The sequence below is a fragment of the Phalaenopsis equestris genome, unplaced genomic scaffold, assembly GCF_001263595.1.
Source record: "Phalaenopsis equestris unplaced genomic scaffold, ASM126359v1 Scaffold000359, whole genome shotgun sequence".
NCBI classification, from domain to species: domain Eukaryota; kingdom Viridiplantae; phylum Streptophyta; class Magnoliopsida; order Asparagales; family Orchidaceae; genus Phalaenopsis; species Phalaenopsis equestris.
The window spans coordinates 1,279,393-1,298,965 of NW_018164801.1; the positions used below are offsets into that span (position 1 = coordinate 1,279,393).

The following is a 19,573-nucleotide window of genomic DNA, read 5'->3' on the forward strand; positions in this document are numbered from 1 at the left end:
TCGTGTGTCTATCCCTCGGGATAGATACAAGATTTGAGGTAGAGCGCTCTCATTTAAACTGCGAAAAATATGATGTTAGTTTGATTTCATATTTTTCTAAAATTATATATATATATGTAAATTAAATGTCCTTCCGAAGCGGGCGACGGGACTTCACTTCCAGCGACCGACAGCTTCTTACGAGCAACCTCCCCAGACTTTTTAGTGCCACCATGTACCCACCTCCATTATCTGATCTGAGACACTTCAGCTTCAAGTCTATCTCATTTTCTACCATACACTTCAATTTCTTAAAAACTTCTAATACATCAAATTTTTTACTTTAAGAAATAAGCTCATTGACCCGCCCTTGGAGAAAGAAAATTTTTTTGCTTCATATATACAGTCTTCACAGAAATTTAGATTAACTGATTTTAGACCCTGAAACTTACTCTTTGAGAGTAGAGACTTCATACCTTTCTCGCTCATATGGTCATGCCCACAATGCCACAGACCTGCATCCATCTTGGTTCAAGTCATATCAATGAAATCAATCGTTCTATTGATCAAATAAATGATGTCTTCAATATTGCCCCAAGCCATCACTAATGCCTCCTAGTCACCTTCCATGAATCACTTATGAAAGTAGTTATGAGTCCAAGCTTTGCCAGCTAGCAAACAGAGAAAAGATTTCTCCTAAAACTTAGAACATGTCTTACTTCAGTAAGCTTCCAGTTTGTTCCATTTAACAACTTGATATCAACATCATTATTTCCTATTATACTGTAGGCCTTATTATCTCCCAAATAAACCTTGCATAAATCACTCTGAGTGTAGTTTTTAAATACCTCTTTATTGGGCCAAGCATGAAAAGAAACACCTTAATCTACTATCCAAGCTTCAATACTGACTAAGAAAAACATCAGGGAGTCACTTTGGATTTCACCCACAGAGACATTAGTAGAAAGACTACTTTCTTGTCTTCCACCACCAGCATTATTTGGAGCTTTGCAGTCCTTCTCGAAATGCCGCTTCCTACCGTAGTTTCAGCATTTTCTTCAACTTGACTTGGGTTTTCCTTTCTTCAACTTGGGTCTATCTCTGTCTGTATTCCTGCCCAAATTTCTTTCTCTGTTATCAGCATTCAATGCAGAGCTTGAAGATGCACCATTCACAACTTTTCTGTGAAATTCTTCATTCAGTATCAGACCCACGATGTCATCAAAGTTTAACTTAAAAGCCCCTGAAGAATTGCTCACTGTCGTTACCAAACAATCCTAGTTTTCCAGCAATGAAGATAGTATCACCAGTGCTCTGATCTCTTTATCAAAGTTGATCCTTAAAAAACACAATTGGCTCGTCACAATGATATGGTTATTGGGATGTTGTGTCACTGAACTACCTTCCACCATCTTCATGTTGAATAACTTCTTCATCAAAAAAATCTTATTGAAAGCAGAAGGCTTCTCATACATCTTGGTTAATGCCGCCATGAGATCCACTGCAATAATCACATTCACAACGTTAAACGCAACAGATGATGATAGTATCAATCTGATCAAACTCAGTGGCGTTCGATCCAACACTTCTCGTTGGTTCATAGACATAGGTTCAAGCTTCTTTATGATTCATTGTAGTGACAAGTATAATTTTATATGATACAGCAAATCCTCAACCTGCATCTTTCATAAAGCAAAGTTTGCCTCATTGAACATCTCTACTTTGAATCTAACTTCTTCGGCCATTGCTCCCATTTTAATTGAAACCCACTCCGATATCAGTTGATAGAAATCACACAAAGCACAATTCCCAACTTTACCAGGGCTTAGGATTAATTAGAAAATAAACCACATCGTAGAATAATTAGAGAATAAACCACATCGTAAAATAAAATACACTAGAATTTATGTGAAAAAAACTTGAGAATGGGAAAAAAATTATATAATCGCACCACCATAAATGTACACTATAAAATTCAGAAGATTTTATAAAAAACACACAAGTTTTCTCTCCACACATAAAGAAAATTTACAGGACTCGCTCTACAATCTTTTTTTTATGATTCGACGCCAAAATCACGTCAAATCACCGAAATCCACCTCTTCGACACTCCTCACCTCCACCGAGATGCTCTTCGAAGAATACCGAAGGAAGAAACACCAAACTCATCCTTACACTGCTCGAAATTGGGATTAAAAATCAATTCCCAACACCAACCGCTGGCGCATAGGCCCCACGTTCACCAACCGCTCCTAGCACATAGGCACCCGAACTTGGCGCCTATGCACCAACCTCTTGGGAAACATATATCTATATAGGTGCATAGGCGAAGACTTCTCTGTTCGAGCGGCAACGAAGTGAGTGTATATGCACCCACAACCCATCGTATAGGTGTCGGGTGCTCTATCCCACTGCTCACCAAATCAATCTCCACTCATAACAGCAAATTGCATATAACCACTTATGAACTCCCAACAGTTGTTCCTTCTTGAAATTAAAGAGTGCTAGACTTGGATATCGCTATTGCAAATAAGTACAACCAAAACAAAATGGAGAAGAAGAACTGGAATCCTCACAAATACTTGCTAACTTATGCAACCCTTTGCACAACTTCTAATGATGGTAAATGTGATCTACCATTTTTCATTCTTGATCCTTTCACATTATTTAAGTTGTGATATTGATGCGTCCTCCACTTTTACATTGAACATAAAAAATAGTATGATATTATGATAACATCTCACTAAATTTTCTCATTGATGATTCGCACATTAAATGCTTTAAATACTTTACACAAAAGTTAACTCCAAAAGCAGTATGACCTTTAAAATTACAGTCATTATATATAAAAGACTAGAGCAATGATAATCTAAGTGAAAGGAATTTTTTTTAGATTTTCGGGGAAGGATTTCAATCCTTATCCTCTATAAATTTTAGTAGAATGTCCCGATTTGTACCAACACAAATGTATGCAGACCTTTTTCTAACTTCAAAGCCACATATGATATACTACTTTACCTTCTGTGCGCACCCCCCTCTCTCTCGCTCTCTCGCTCTCTCGCTGTCTCTCTCTCTCAATTCTTTTCTATGACCTCATATTTGTTTGCCACCTTAACAGTCTCAAATATAATCATTTATTATTACAACCTTATAAAAGTCACCTTAACAGTCTCATTTACAACATAATTAATTTTATTGCAAGCATTTTTTTCTAAACACTCGGATCCATACAACTAGTGTTTCCAGTATAAATATGCCAACTATGCAAAGGAAAGAGAAAAACGATTTTTTTCTTACCAAAATGTGGAAAGCCACCAAGGTTCATTCCATTTATACTTTCAAATACTAATTATACATGCAGACTTTAGTAAATGTTCAAAGAAAATGTAATCTAGCAAATAATTAGAACAAAGTATACAAGTAAATTATGAAGGTGACTAGGGCCAAATATAATATAGAGACGCCGGTACAAGAACAATGAAGGATGAATAATATAAAAATATATTGAAATTTAATAGTTAGCATGCAACCACGTGTGTGTGTGTGTGTGCGTGCCTTAGAAGCTACAAATCAAATTGAAATTATCAAAAATAAAGATTGAGAAATATATATTTCAATCAATGTTTTCAAAAACACGCATCACACATAAAACGAAGCAAAGAGCTTGACGCCCGTTTCTTCGTTGAAGTGACTGAAGTTAATTGGTCCAACCTAGTGTTCAAGGAACCCAAAGAGAGGATAGTCGTGTTCGAGAGATTAAGGAGCACATGCGAGCCTAGCAAAGTCTTTGACTTCAACCAAGATTTCCAAGCGTGCTTTGAATGCTATGGTCTTCCTTCAATTTTGACCTAGTGCTTCAATCACAGGATGCATATGCGAGAATCTGCTTAGGGTTTGAGAGGGGACCTTCAATCGAATGGAGCAGCAGACCAAGCTTACATAACCCACAGGGTGGAGAGCCTTCGAACTTCAACCAAGTAAAATGCCGAGCTTACCAAACCCGCCTCGCCGAACCCACTTCATCGAGTCCGTAAGCTGCCCAAGGTATCTCATGTTATATGCTTTTAGGAAGAATTTGCCACACAATTCCAATGTATTTACATATCTAAGACCTAAACTACAATTTTTAAATATTATATTTAGGTATTTGGTATGTAAATACATATGAATTGGGTGGTATTATGTAAACATCCCTTTTTTAGGTAATGAGTGTGCACCAAAAAAGGCTAGGTTTTAGAGGATAATTTAATTAATGCTAAAAAATTTTACTTCAAATTTTAGATTTTCAAAAGAAATAAACATTCTCTCTCAATATTTGTGTTCATATTAGGTATTTACCATATTCTTTTTCAATTTTATATCAATATTTAAATTATATTTTATGTTTTATAGTTGTTTATGAATATATTTATATATTAATAGTTTTATATAATGTACTCGTGCTTTGGTTAATAAAAGTGCCATTTTGATTTGTGCTTTAAGCTTTGAACAAAAAATAAAATCTTACAAATCACATTGTGTCTTTCACTTTGATAACATTGATCTCAATGTTCTTCTTAATTTTCTTTAAAAAATAATGTTTTGTTGTACTATAATGAAAAAATAGTAGAAAATCAATGGAGATAAAAAATGAGGAAACAAGTTAATTAAATAATAGTTGTAAGAAAAAAACCTAACAATTAGAAAACCAAATAAACCACACACTATTGATAAAATACCAACTCTATTATGATACTCAGGAAGCACTTATTTCAACCAATCTAGTTTAACAATAAAGCAATCACCTCATTAAATAAACATTCCTTTGTATGGTAGACGAAAGGTACTTTAAACTACCATTCCATAGTGCCACTGGACCTTTCAACATTATTAAGTTATAATTATTAATTTCAGATCCACTGCTATGCAAATTATCTAAACGATCATCATTCTACATATCCCCAAATTATATTTTAGACTTTCTCACCTTTGCCCCAATTTTTACCCAATTCTAAAGGCTTCTCACCTCTATGAATTTGACCATCTATAAAAACGTGTACGAGGATAGCCTCAAATTGGGTGATCAAGTTATAAAGAAAAAATATAAAAATTATGACAATATTCATTTAGTCATGCAGAACCTTAACTACTCAAAAATTAAGGATTTACATACATGCCACTCAATTCCTATATATTTACAAATAAAACACCTAAACTTCAATTTTTTACATACATATCACCTTACCTGTGCATTAATAGGTTAAAAAAAAAATTTTAAAAGTTAAAATAGAGGTAATTTTTATGTGATATGAAAGATAGGGGTGTTATAAATGCAAAAAATCGAAGTTCGGGTGTTAGATATGTAAAAGCATAGGAATTGAGCGGTATCTATGTAAATGCTTCAAAATTAAATGACTTTCATCTACTGGTGTCCTTTTGCTACATTCTTAAACAGCTGCATTCAAACATCTCATATTGGCGATCACTTTCCCAAAGCACAAGCCACTGTCATTATAGGGCTTCAATAGAGGTAAAAAGATGCAAAGTGGTATTTGCTCTTGTTGAGCAAAGAGACAATTTTCAAATTTCAAACCTATAAACTTGAAATCATAATAAGGAAACATAATTGTAGGGCAAATTGTGTCCCACCCCCATTCCCATCACCACCTGATAGCACTTCATTTTGATAAATTAAAAAAACATTAAGATGGATATCAAAAGCAACATTACCTTTCTACCAAAACATTATTTTCAGTTTTCTTCATATTTTGAAACCAAGATTTATATGTCCATCATACCTCAAATGAAACTTTGAGAAACAAAATTCACTTATAAGAGTGCTTGCATAACAATCACCTTTTATAACCCCTCATTTTCTGCTTAACCAAAAGGGAAACAATTGCTAACAACTCATATTGAAATAAACAGAAATAATATGAGCAAAAATTATCAAAACAGTCCACCAAAAACTTTGAAATCATGCAATCTATAATATTTAGTCAGAATACTTACTACGCGCGCCTATTCAACATTTAATCAATCAAATGAAAAAGTTTTGATTAAGGCGCTCTTACCATTTTCTGCATCCTCCTCATCACTTCCATTGTCAATATCTTCATTGAATGACAGACGTGCATCACCTTTTACCCTCCTCTTTTTCCTTTTTTGCATTTGAAGTTCCTCTTCCCTAAATTGAAAGAAGGCAGTAAATTCAACACCATGTAGGACTTATACATCCGAAAGTCGACTCGGATGAAAGAAATTACGGACTCTTGTTGTAGTTTCTGAAGTTTCTCTTTCTCCTCTTCCTCAATCTTGTTCCGGATGTTAACTCGCTTCAATAGATAATATTTTCATAAGATAGGAGCAGATAGATGTATGGTTTTAGTCTTCAATAATATATGGGGCATTTAAATACTTATCACACAATTGTTTTATATTTACATATCTAGCACCCAAATATTCATATTTACATTCATACCACTCAAATCTTTAGCATCACATAAAACATAACACAATTGGTACCTTTTACAAGTGAAAGACACCCTTTCATTCATAGGTTTATGATGCCAAGGTGTTCCAAGTGTAACTATCAAACTCTAGGAGTTAGATATGTAAATACATAAGAATTATGGATATGTATGTAAATTCCCAAAGACAAAAAGAATATAACTTCATAAAGTTCTTCATACCTTTTCAACATATTGTTCCCTGGTGACCAGACCAACTGTTTCCTTCTTAAAAGCAGTATCAAGTATCTGAAATGGAATAAAAAATACTCCCATCAATCACTAAATCAAATAAATATAATATTTATTTGTGCATGTAAACCGAGCTTCCTAAAAATGTGATATGTAGTAGAAGCTTGGTCATGGAGCTTCCAAAAGGTGAATACAGGAAAACGCTTAGAGCAGAAATGAGCTGAAGCATGACTAGTTTTATTAAAAATTAGATATACCTCACAGCATAAGATATAGTTTAATATTCAACATTAACCGAAGTAATATTTTTTTTTCCATTAGCACGATGCTTAGAAAATAGAGCAAACAAACAATGAAAAGTATGCTTAGAGAACGACGGTATCACTATAAGACATCTAAGGAAAAAAGCTACGCATACGAAGCAAAACAAGGTGAAAAACTTACGATTAAACACAATGAGTACCCAATGATTTTCTTAAGAATAGTTGTTAGATCTTGCGATACATATCATCAAAAAAAGTATAGGTGTTGTATAGGGAAACTGCTTCATTAAAAGCACATTGGAAGATTTGCATACATACCACTCAATTCATATGTATTTACATATCTAGCACCAAAAGTTCAATTTTTACATATATGTCACCTTGCATTAAAAGGTGTATTTCAACTTTTAAAAATTATAATTGGTAATTTTGATGTGACATGAAATATTAGGGTGATATATTTGTAAAAAGTAAAGTTTAGCGTTAGATATGTAAAAACATAAGAATTGAGTGGTATGTATGTAAATGCCCCAAGAACCTTAGAAAAAATGTAACAACTACTTAACTTCATGGCTCACTAAAAGGTGAGATGGTGATGGTCAACCTACTTACAAGGATTTCATCATATGCGCGCTCCATAATGATAGTTCCAGTTTAAATGGGGCGAGATTTTTTTATTTTTATATTTTATAGTGCAGTCATTAAATGGTTTATAAAGAAATATGACATTATTTTTATTTTTAAGAAAAAATGAACATTCAGATAACTTATCAATTTTAGTAAATACTATTTTTTTTTAATTTTTGTAACTCGGATAAAAATTCAAATTAGATCATAAAATTTATACGCATATTTAGCTACAGAGATACCAGAACTAGTTGGGATGTGGTGGAACACAAAAAGCAAACTTTTATTAATATAAAAGTGGTGTTACAACACAACTCAAACAAAAGGGAAATACAATAATAGACAAATATCTATTTAGGGTTGTAGGAAGAGATTCGAAGGCGGTGGCGGCCCCGACGGGGTGAGTGGCTATTTGGATAGGTAGGAATTGTGTTTGGCTGGTTGTAAGTAGGTTGGACGGCGAAGCCGTGAAGGAAGTAGGGGTGGCAGTAGAGTGGTGGAGGAATATGGGGGTGCTTGGAACCTATTGGAGAGGTAGGAAAAGGTGTCGGAAACCTACCGTAGGATACAACCCTAACAAGAGGGAGAAGACTCCACACAAGAGATCAAATGACAACTCCACTAGAACCGCCCCAAGAAGACAGGTGAGGCGCCTTCCTGGATCACGAAGGTTCGCGATCACCCAGCCTTTGCGCGGAATATCCCGCAATCGCAGCCCTTCGCGCGGAGTTCCCACACCCGTGAAGTCTTGCGGGGCTTCTGGCCCCGAGATTCGAAGCGCCAAGCTTTGGGGCATTTTCAGCACCCACACTCGGCATTGCTTCTATCGGCTGCGTCAGTCACCCGGGGTTGGGGAAGCTTCAACATCATTTTTCGAAACTCCAGGCTCTTCAAAGTATGGTGTAAAGTCAGCGACGTTGAACGTGGCTAAATGTTGTAGTCCCCAAGTAGGTCAATCTTAGAAGCGTTGTCTTTCAACTTATGAAGTACTCTAAGAGGTTCATCTGCTGTTGGCTTAAGCTTCTCAAATGATCCTACAAAAAAAATTTTTCCTTTTCTAATCGAAACCATTCAAGGTCGTCTTCCTGAAATGTTACATTCTTCCTGGATTTATTTGCCAGTGTCTGGTATTTGCGGTTGTGCTTAGCAATCCCCTTGCCAACTTATTCATGGAGCTTTTGAATCTCGTGAACTCATTCTGTGGCATCCTTGCAAGTTTTCGAAAATGGTAGGAGCAGAACCAATTTAGTGGTGTGAGCGGATTGTGTCCGTACACAATCTCGAAGGAGTTCATTAAATAGTTTGGCGGATGGATCGCTTATAAACGAACTCGGTTTGGGCTAGAATAAGTTCCCACTGTTTTATGACTTTTCCCATGAAAAATCTTAGGAGATTACCGAGGCTCTGATTTACTACACTCTGTCCGTCTGTCTGTGAATGAGATGTCGAGCTGAATTGGAGATTAATACCAAGCTCTCCTCACAGTGCCCTCCAAAAGTGGCACAGGAAATTGATGTCTCTATCAAAGGTGATGATCTTAGGAATTTCGTGCAACCTTATAATCTCTCTGAAGTATAGACCGACGATGTGAAAGGCGTCAAGTGTCCAGTGAAAAGGTACAAAGTGGGTCATGCTGGAGAATTTATCTACTATAACCATTACAGAGTCTTGTTCCTTTGAGTCCTTGGAAGTCCCAGCACAAAATCCATGTTGAGGTCCACCCACAGTGCCTCTAGTACTGGAAGTGGTTTATAATACAGTGTTTTGAGCTCTCGTCTTTGCCAAATGACAAATTTTGCATTGTTTGACATGTCGTTCTATATATTTTGTCAGTTTTGGCCAAAAAAAATGCTCTCTTACGAGGGCGAGAGTCTTGTCCCTGCCAAAATGACCTGTTAGTCCTTCGTTGTGGCCTTTTTGGATAATGGACTCCCATAGTGAACACCAGGGAATACACAAAAGTGCCTAAAAAGAAGTGCTAGCAACATAAGCTCGTTATGACATCTCCCACCAGTTGTATCTTCATGAACACCAACGAATGCACGCGATCCCTCCAGCCTTCGCGCGGGATCTCCCGCACTTGTGAAGTTTCGGGCGACTTGGCCCCGTGGTTCTAGCACCTACGTCAATGCCCTCACTCGGGTGTTGCTTCTAGCACCTACGTCATTCAGATTCTTATACTAAATCATATTAATAGTTGGAAATTCAAGTTTACATAAAACTTAAATGGTAGAATGATTTAGAAAATACTAAATATTTTTCTCTAGAATTGTGATTTCTCATCACATTCCAGTATAACTTAAACTTAATGCTAAATTATACTGCTGATAGAAAATTCTGCCTGCCGCTCAGAAGAAACTTTTTAGCATAGAAATGCATCAAAAACTTAGTTTTTTATTCAACTATTAAATTCAATTAACACCTCCCTTTATTCGCCAAATTGAGCTCAAGTACATTCCCTTCTTTTTTCACCTTTCTATGTCCCTCTTTAAATAGAGTTATTAATTTTTAATTTTATTTAAATCAAATGTTAAATGATATATATAGCAAGAAAAAAAAATTTGGTAATAGAAAATTGAAGAAATTATCAGGTTGAATTGAAAGATGATGGATTTGTTACAGATAATAATCCTTCCAAATATGTTGAAAGTAAAAAAGAGGATGATGTGAATCTTCATCCTAATTATGTATTTAGTTATTAATTAAAACTTAAACTCTATTTCACTTAAGAATTACAAGTATTTGATTAAGATTTAAGATTGAAGTTTCTTTCTTCTTATAATGTATTTTTTCTTTTCAATTATCATGATGAACTAAGTTAAACAACTAATTGTTTATGGCATTTATGACCACTATATATCCACCTTGAGATTTATTTCTCATCTCAATAAAAAAAGGCTTTTTACCATTCTTTTTAAAACCTAAATTTAATAGAAATATTTTTATTGGTATAAATATCTATCATTAAATTAAATTATGGTGAATTATTTCAACCACTAAGGCTTTGTTTAGCGCAGCTGCAGCTGTGCTGCCCCAGGAAGCAGCTGCGGAGAAGTTGACTGTCTGTTTGGTGCAACTGTGTTAAAACAGCTGTGGGGCAGCTGTTTCTAGAAAAATGACCATGGTGCCCCTGTTTGGTAAAATTGTTTAAAGAAGGCTGTAACAATTACATTTTTTAAATTTCTGAAGCAGAAATTCATTTTTAAACAGAACAAAAAGTTTATATACCCTCACTTAACAATGAGTCCCGAAAGTGCTAAAAAAAGAAATAAAATTAATAAAATTACAAGTAAAATAAGAAAATTTTAATATGTATAAAGATTTGATATACTCATAAGCAAACTCAAACCAAAACAGAAATATTTGACAAACTTAAACCAAGGGATCGCAGAACACCGTTGTTAAAAATCGACATCAAACTTTCTTCAAATTCATTTCCTCAATAAACATAGTCGGTACTCACGCATTGTAAACCAGACATGCTTCCTTAACAGAGAAAATTAAAAGCATAGCCATATCAGTTCAATTGTGCCCAAAAGCATATGATCTTCGTACAATTTGGTTTCCCAAAATCAAAATAAAAAATCCAGTGCAATTCCTCCAACGGAGACAAATATCATTATAGCACTAACAATCTTTGTCGCAATTGAATGAAAAGAAAAGCAGAGATCAAATATCTTGTGCACATAGAAGAATCTATCTAGGTTTCCAAGAAAGACCTCAGGAGGAGCCTCCGATGGGGGCAAGTAGAGGGAGAAATTGACTGGAGACCGGAGATGGTCTTTCTGAACATTTTGGAATTGGAGAAATTAAGAGCTGAAAGTGAGGCAGAGGGTACGAAGTGAGATGGAAGCTCGTGACTGGAGATCGGAGACTGAAGACGAAGGGAGGATGGAAGCTCGTGACTGGTCTATCCTGCAGGGGTAATATGTAATAATAGGGCACAAACGCGGGGCCACGGGAGGCCGCGGGGTCTATCCCGCGGCCCGCTTTTTCGTTAAATTACAAAAGTCGCCGTGATGTTTTGCTGCTGCCGCTCCAAACGACGCAAAATGGCGTCTGCTTGCCGCGCCGCTCCTCGACCGCTGCCCCAAACGAAGCCTAAATCTTTTGAAAGCTTTCCCTTATCCATCAGATTGAACCTAAATCTATTACCTTCTTTTTCCTCTTTCACTAACTCTTAGGTTTCTACAATTTTTTAAATCATCCTTAATTCCTAGCTGATTGCAGACGATATCATTATGAGTTGTTCATATTTAAGTGCCTCGGCCAGCTACAATTGCCTGTACTGCGCAATCATTGCCCCCTTCAAGTAAAAACCTAAATAAAAATTATCTTTTTTTTAAATATTGAAATAATATTCCTTTAGTTTAGAAACTATTTCAGGATGATTTATAATTATTTAATATTTTTTACCAAAAAATGTTTATATTCTTTATTGTTAGAAAATATGATCTTTTATATTTTTAGCAAAATAACTATAGCAATTAAATCAATTCTACAAATTATTTGAATGTTGATTTAGTAATCTCATTTTGTATAAGCCTTTGGAGCAAGTATTTATCTAGTAAAATAAAAGTATGAATATGTATTATCAAACTTTTTATTTTATGCATTTGTTGTGTTTAATAATAGAGCATAAATATTAGCCTCCGTAGTAATTAGGTCAATAATAAATTCTTTACTGGATGAAAGGGGCCAACAAATGAATTTATACGTGTATGTTAAAATGCTTATAAGTTCTCCAAGTCAATATTCATATAATATATTTAGGGAAAAAAACAAATTTCCTTGCTCAAACAGTGAAGTCGAGGCGCTTAACACTAATGTAATAGAGGATTGACAATATAGGAAAGGACTAACACTTAATTATTAATATTGGATATCATATATGGAGTGTGCACATTGGATAATTGCTTGGTGACGAGAACACAACAAATAAGGACGATTATTTTTTACGTCACATATTTCATAATGACAATAATTGGAGAATTGCTTAGTGAGAACTATTCAAACATGTCTACTCATTTTATACAATCCTAGAGAAGGTTCTAACAAAAATATATCAAAATAAGGAAAAATTTGAAATAGAATTAAATATGGAATAATTACAACAGTTGAATAACCCACAAGGTTTTCTTGTAAAATTAAGTAGCTCCCACCAGTTGTTGACATGGCAGCAAGTACCTCACAAATTGTGTTGTCCTAGGCTAACAAAGTCCAGGAAAATATTGTCATCCCAAATTTTCACCGGGTACCTGGGTCGGGTCCCGATGTCGTAGGATGCAATATTATTCCGCTCCATCACTGAATGCCTTTGTCATCACGACCCCTTTTTAAACCTCAAACCGTCCAACTTACGACCTTGTTTGATGGTTCATATATAGCTGCAGTTATATATGTGTGCTTATGTTTCAGACATAAGCACCCAAATCAAACCAAGAAGTAAGGAAAGAAAACCGAAGAAAAATAAATAAAAGAAAAGAAGGCCAACCCGCCTCCAAACGCATAAATTATTCCCCACGAGATCATTCATAAACCCATAAATTTGTCAGCTTATTTTTTCCTAAATCCATAAACTGTCTCCCAGAAAATACACTTGTTAATCCTCAGAAGAAACTCAACTTCACTTCAATTCAAACTCAACTCTTAATATTGATTGTTATACATTCTTTTGTGGGTTTTGTTCATCACTTCGGTCAACACCAATAGGTGTGGCGTGCTTGTGCAGTCTACCAGACCTATTGGAGGACCATTTGTTGACCTCATTTTTGGTGAGGACTCTTACTTTTTTTAGAGCCTAAGATCTAGTTTTAGGATTTCTTACTGACTATCCTAGAGGACTAGTGACGGGACCAACCCTTTTAGAAGTTCAAACTACATCCTAGCTCTTTTGCAATGTCTCATAGGGATGTTTTGTCAGAGTTAAGTCCACACTATCCCTCAAATGAATAAATGAATATCATTTATTCAAAATTTGCTTAATAATTTTAAGAAAAGCCACCCCTAACAACCCTTTAATGAGTACATGACCAGTTTTTTGCCCATGGTTATGAAAGAAGTACAAAATAGACCACTATCAAGTCTTTTTTTTTATAAAATATCTATTAATTTCAATCTGATTTGAATGATCATATTGACCAAGAATATGTGAAATTTTGATGACTAATTTGTTATCATAATATAGTCCCATAGAACTTTTGTTCGATGTTCCATGTGATCTAAGGATCAATATGAACTAAATGAGAGAGTAGCAAAACATTCATTCAACATTCTAATTGAATGAAAAAAAAAAAAACTATCTACGGTTTTTGTAATTAGTTGGCACCTACTTTGAGGATGGAAAAGAATTGAGCCATTTACTTTGTGCAAGGCTTGAGTGAGATCCAGCATCTAAAGTTTTGGATGACTAGAACTGCAAAGCATGGCATGGTTATAGAGCTCTAAAATTCAACAGATAAATAATGCAAGCATGTCGCTCCATTCAGCAAAAGGACATATGGGATACAATAAATCAAATGTAATATAAACTCCATTATGTTGCACAAATTTTTGAAGCAAGACCAAGATTTCATCAACAAAAAAATAAAGACGATCAATCAAAGGATACTCTAATATTGATGTCTGCTAGAAAATTCACGGCGATAGAGTAATGTATTTTCGTCTTAGTGTCGTACGAAGATTTAGCACATACTCAAAAGAAAGAAAATAATTAGTAGTGACACAAAAAATTTTTACGTAGAAAACCAATAAAAGGAAAACCCACAGGATCTGACCCAGCTGAAAAGTTCCACTATAAAATAATGATTACAATCGCAACCACTTGTCCTACAGGCGCGAAAGAGTTACAATATTTAAGAACTACATTAATGTGCGAATAAACTTATTGCAATAAACGGACGGCGGCCGATAGAGATCGGCAATGGCCGGCAGGTGGTGATCGACAGTGGTCGGTTGTGATCGACGGCAGTCAGCGGTGGTAGACGGTGACAGGAGTGGTGCTAAACTTCAGCTACTTCTCAAAATTTTAAGCTTTTCCTCAAGCCTCAAGCTTTCTTCCCCTCTCATAAGAGAGGTGGGGCACTATTTATAGAGATTTGGGTGCAATTAGTGCATAAATATGAATTACTTCGACCGGACAACCTGAAGAGCTCACATACAACATTTGATGGGCATTTGAGTATCATAATAATGCTGGAATCGAGCAATCTTGGGCTAGTTGGATTTGTCTTGTCGAGACGCTTTATTCAACTATAGGCTCGCTAGATTCGGTATTCTTTTGACCTGCTAGATATGCCATAAAAGCTTGCAAAAGAGGTTTAACATCTTGATCGAGGCTTGATTTGGTTCGGATTCAACCCATTTTGGCGTCATTGGGTCTGTCTCGTTGAGTCGATCAGTTTAACTATAAGTGTTAAAATGGAACACTTGATGAATTTAAATCAAAGTTCAAATATTTATTGCTCAAAAGATTGCCTCAAAATTCGTGTTAAGTCTCGAGATTCGTATCGGATGTTAAAAATTTATTCATAACATATCAAATATGTTCAATGTTTGTAGCAAGAGATGAACCGTTTTCAATACATTAAATGAAATGCAGTAAAAAAGTAGCGCTTCTTCAAAGGTTGACAAAAAAGAACAAATATATGATTTTCTTGTTGGATTAAATATTGAGTTTGATGTCATAAGGGTACACATTCTCAAAAAGGAGGATTTATTATCACTAAACAAGTTTTTTTGTTTATGCAATTTGAAGAGGAAAAAATGAGAGGCATGACAATAACAACCCCTAAAGCCATGTGATATAAAAAGTATATAATCTCCTTAACTCTATTGTTATTCAATGTTAAGCATACCTTAAAAAACCTTTAGACCCAAGCTCATGAAGATTGCTTCAATCTAAACAACGTTTCCAATAAATATAAAATATAGCATCAAGAACTACATCTTGATCAACCATCATGCATTATTCTTAAGACAGCTTTCTTTCATTATTTAAATATAGCAATATTAAAGAATCTTACAGTGAGGATTGTGATGTAGCAAAACACAAATGTATTAGCCATCCAATAAGTGACACAAGAATCTTTAGTAATTTTTTATCTTTCATCGTGCTATCTATGTATCATAAAAATTCACAAATTTTTAGTGCTATAGATCTAAATTTGGCTCCTACACTAAATCTTGCTTGCATTTTATATTTTACATTTATGAGTTATGAAATTTCCTACTAAGAATGTGCAACATCCTAGTGATGGCGACAACATCGAACTTTGGAATTAGTAATCGGCATCCATAAATTAACTTACTATAATAGTTTGCATTAACACTGATCTTGGATGTGACTGAGCGTGATCTTAAATAAAACTTCTCACATTTTGGATGATGTTTTCCACAGAGAAATTGGTTCCAACAGTTAAGTGCAACCAAATATTTGATCTCACCAAATTCCTATGAGGAGTAGGTTTTGCTTCCAAAGTGGGGCTCCATTCACTTCCAATAGCTTACTTCAAAATTAATATGACCTTTTAGGTTGGATTCATGTAATTTGATAATCAACATCTTATTGATTGAGGAAACTATGGAGCAACCACCAATAATAATTTTATAAATAAAAAGTGCAGCTTAAAAATGCATTAAACAACATTCATCTTGATTCAAATGCTATGAGTTTCTTGTGTTAATAACACTACAAACAATACATGAAGCTCTTGAAAATGTGAAGTATGATGCAACAATGATGCATTTACAAATATGTTGTGATAAAAAAAACACCCAACGAGGATTCAGCATTAGTACAATTCACATAAAGAATTGGTTTGTCGTGTCCAGTACATTACATAATCTAATTATTTTGACAGCCATTAGTTGCTTGTCTTGCCAAAGTTTTTAACAAATAACTAAAGAATACTCAAAAGTTAAGTTGTATGTTTTTGGCATCTATTAATATCTCTACTCTATTCTATAATAAATCAGGTGATGTATAGATGCCCAGCAATTTGTACTAATAAATAACCATAATCATCTTTACAAAATTAAATTTCATATAAAATAATGTTATATGAATAACTCCAACCGAAGCACCCTAATCACAATTCGTTTATCCCTTCTCTAGCTAAATATCACAGATTCAAATAAAAAAGCTTCATAGATTAGCATTAAACTGCTTACAGAAAACAAGCATCAATATCTTCCAAACCTAAAACCGAAAACTTCACCAGCAAAGAAAGATCTATAGGAGGCGACAGAGTATACCTCAGAAGTACCGGAGCCGAACTGTAAGAGACCAGTCTGGCCGCCAGTAGAAGCTGATTTGTTCTTGAGTTCCTGAATCTTCCTCCTTTCCGCCTCCCTCTGCTTTTCCAGCCTCCTTATCCGCACAGCGTCCTGGGCTGTGCCCACATACCCGTCTCCCATCCCCGACATGTTCGCCTCTCAGTTCGATCACTACCGCTATCTTCTCTTCTTAGATCCGTTCACTGATCAATCACTCCCCCCTCCCTCTTCTCGTCTCCCGTCTCCCTCGAGCAGCAGAAAACAAAACCACAGAGAAGGTCGACGATATAGAAAACGCTCTAGGGCTGCAATGATTTTCAAAACGGGCTGGATCCACTATGGCTGCAATGATTTATAATTGGGCTACAATGCTTTCATAATTGGGCTGGATGCACTGAGATGGTAACAATATTGTGATGAAATCTAGGTTTGATCAGACATATTACTCTTTAGGTTCAACTTTCTAAAAAAAATTAGTAATTCACCGAATATGTCATGATTGCCATGATCAATTTGTTATTTTTTTATTAAGCTATTATATTTAAATTAAAATTATATATTCTAAGTAAATAAATTATTAAGACTTTAGACAATATAATAAACCATAACAATTCAAGCTTTTCCCCAAGCTCACATGCCCAATTTTCTTCCTTAATATTAGATCCTAATATGAATTATAAGATGCAAATTGAAAATAATATTATTACAATTAGAAGACTTTTAAATTTAAATTTATAGAAGATATTATTTTGAACATTTGATGTTTCATGAAATAAATATCTTTTATTTTTTTTTCAAATATTTTCAACATTATTATGTCATTTAAATAATGTGTAAATACTTATATATTAATTATTATTTTTGTTTCAATTAACAATTTAACCCCAATTAAACATTAAAATCATGTAAAGAATTTTTATATTTATGATTTTTTCTGGCTCAACACCCGCCCCTTTGGCTTCGCTGCTTAGTTCGATTATCAAATAATGACAAAGTTTTTTTTTTTTTAATGAGAGAAGATTATCATGATAGATTAAAAAAATCATCCAAAATTATGTTTATTTGAATGAATCTGTTATGTTTCAATAAAAATGAAATTCACGTCAAGACAATTCCTTGATAATTAGAGAATTTTTCATATTGTTAATGGTAAAAAAAATAATTGAACTAAATTATTATAGACATTCTATGCATGTTACTACCATATTTTATTATATAATGCACCGAAAATTTATTAAAAATATGTCGTCATATATAATTGTAATTTAAATAATTTATTGTATCTTGGGCACTTTTAAATATCTAAGCCCAATAAGAGGAATGTTGAACCTTAACTCCTAAATGGAATTTCTTCTCATTAAGATGTCATAATTCTTCACAATAAAGGCCATTTAGAATGCGATTAACAATAAATATAAATAGATTTGATTCCTTTAACTTAAGAATTGAGAATCTCATAACTCAAATGAGATAGATCTGTCAAGCTAGAAATGACAATAAACCATTGTTATAAAGTGAAGGGGCAAATCTCGGCTTGATCATAAGATATTATCACATGAAAGTTGATCTCATGGTCAAGGAGACATTATGGGTCAGGAGAAAGAAGAGATCTCATGGCATTGAAGTAAATCTCAGCGGGTGCAACTCATGTAAGAGATGGAGGATCTCATTAATGGTTTTTGCATTTATTAAACTTGATCTTGAGATGTTTATCCCATCATTAGGGGAAGAGAGGCAAATGAAAGTTGTGATGTCCTTAATTTATAGAATGATTCATTATCAGCATGAGGTACAAAATGATTCCTTTGGATTTTGTATATTTCACTTCTTTTCTGTCATGAAGAGGCATTGGTATAATATAAATGAATTATCATTAATGATTAGTAAGTCAACAAAGGTAGAATTTGATCCATATCTAACAATAAGACAATAAATATAGAATGTATCTAACTTGTTGAGCATATCAATATAGAGTGATATTGTTAACTTAGATTTGTTTTAATGAAAAAAAAAAATCACACATGAAGAACTAGAAAAGTACACTGTTTTTATAAATCAATTTTTTTTCGCTAGCTATCCAATATTTTATGGAGTCTTTCTTTTAAAAAAGTAACTCTCAAATCTCTAATCGCAACAAATAGAATTGTTGAAATCTTCCTCTTACATCCTCTACAATTATTATGACATCTTTTTATGATGATAGGGAATGTTACATCGAACAAGGATTGAACTTGAATCTAAATTATGAGTTATAAGAATATCACTTTAATGTCAACACCAATTTTGTAGACCCCTGAATCTACACTAACCTCGTAGTTGTTTGACAAGAACAGTAAAAATTATAAATACTTTTTTCTCAAGATAAAATCTACCTAAGACTTTTAATTTCCTTAGTTCTTCCGGGCCTCAACTTCTCTTTGTAGTATCCCAATCTTTTAAAGAGTTGTTTCTAACATTGTACTCTAATGAGTTATGTTATCAACTTTAAGTAACCAATTTCTTGATCATATATGTCTTATAGTTAGGCCTTTTGATTTTGTGAATCAAGCCATTGGAGAGGGAACAACTCAATTCCATCTTTTTAGAGATGCCATTTTTTCTAAAAAAATTACATTCTAAAAAAACTACATGTTTTAATAAATATACTCGATAAAGTGTCTTAGAGTTACTATAAGTTGCCATAAATCTCAACTCCAAAAGTTAGTATTCATTCGATTGATCCTCTTAGCCGAACAATATCTTATAAGA

The 19,573-nt window shown here is 34.2% G+C and overlaps 2 protein-coding genes across 2 annotated transcripts in view; both read right to left on the reverse strand.

Moving 5' to 3' along the window:
- Positions 1–17,148, reverse strand: part of LOC110026194 (protein XAP5 CIRCADIAN TIMEKEEPER) — a 42,636-nt gene extending 25,488 nt beyond the window's left edge. The window contains exons 1-4 of the mRNA XM_020727054.1: positions 16,805–17,148; positions 6,651–6,716; positions 6,229–6,293; positions 6,033–6,145 (exon numbers count right to left, since the gene is read on the reverse strand). Coding sequence (XP_020582713.1) covers positions 6,033–6,145; positions 6,229–6,293; positions 6,651–6,716; positions 16,805–16,975 — 415 coding nt within the window. The 5' untranslated portion in view covers positions 16,976–17,148. The remainder of the gene's footprint in view (positions 1–6,032; positions 6,146–6,228; positions 6,294–6,650; positions 6,717–16,804) is intronic.
- LOC110026196 overlaps positions 1–19,573 on the reverse strand; it is a gene marked incomplete in the record, with an annotated part of 97,417 nt that overhangs the window by 73,739 nt on the left and 4,105 nt on the right.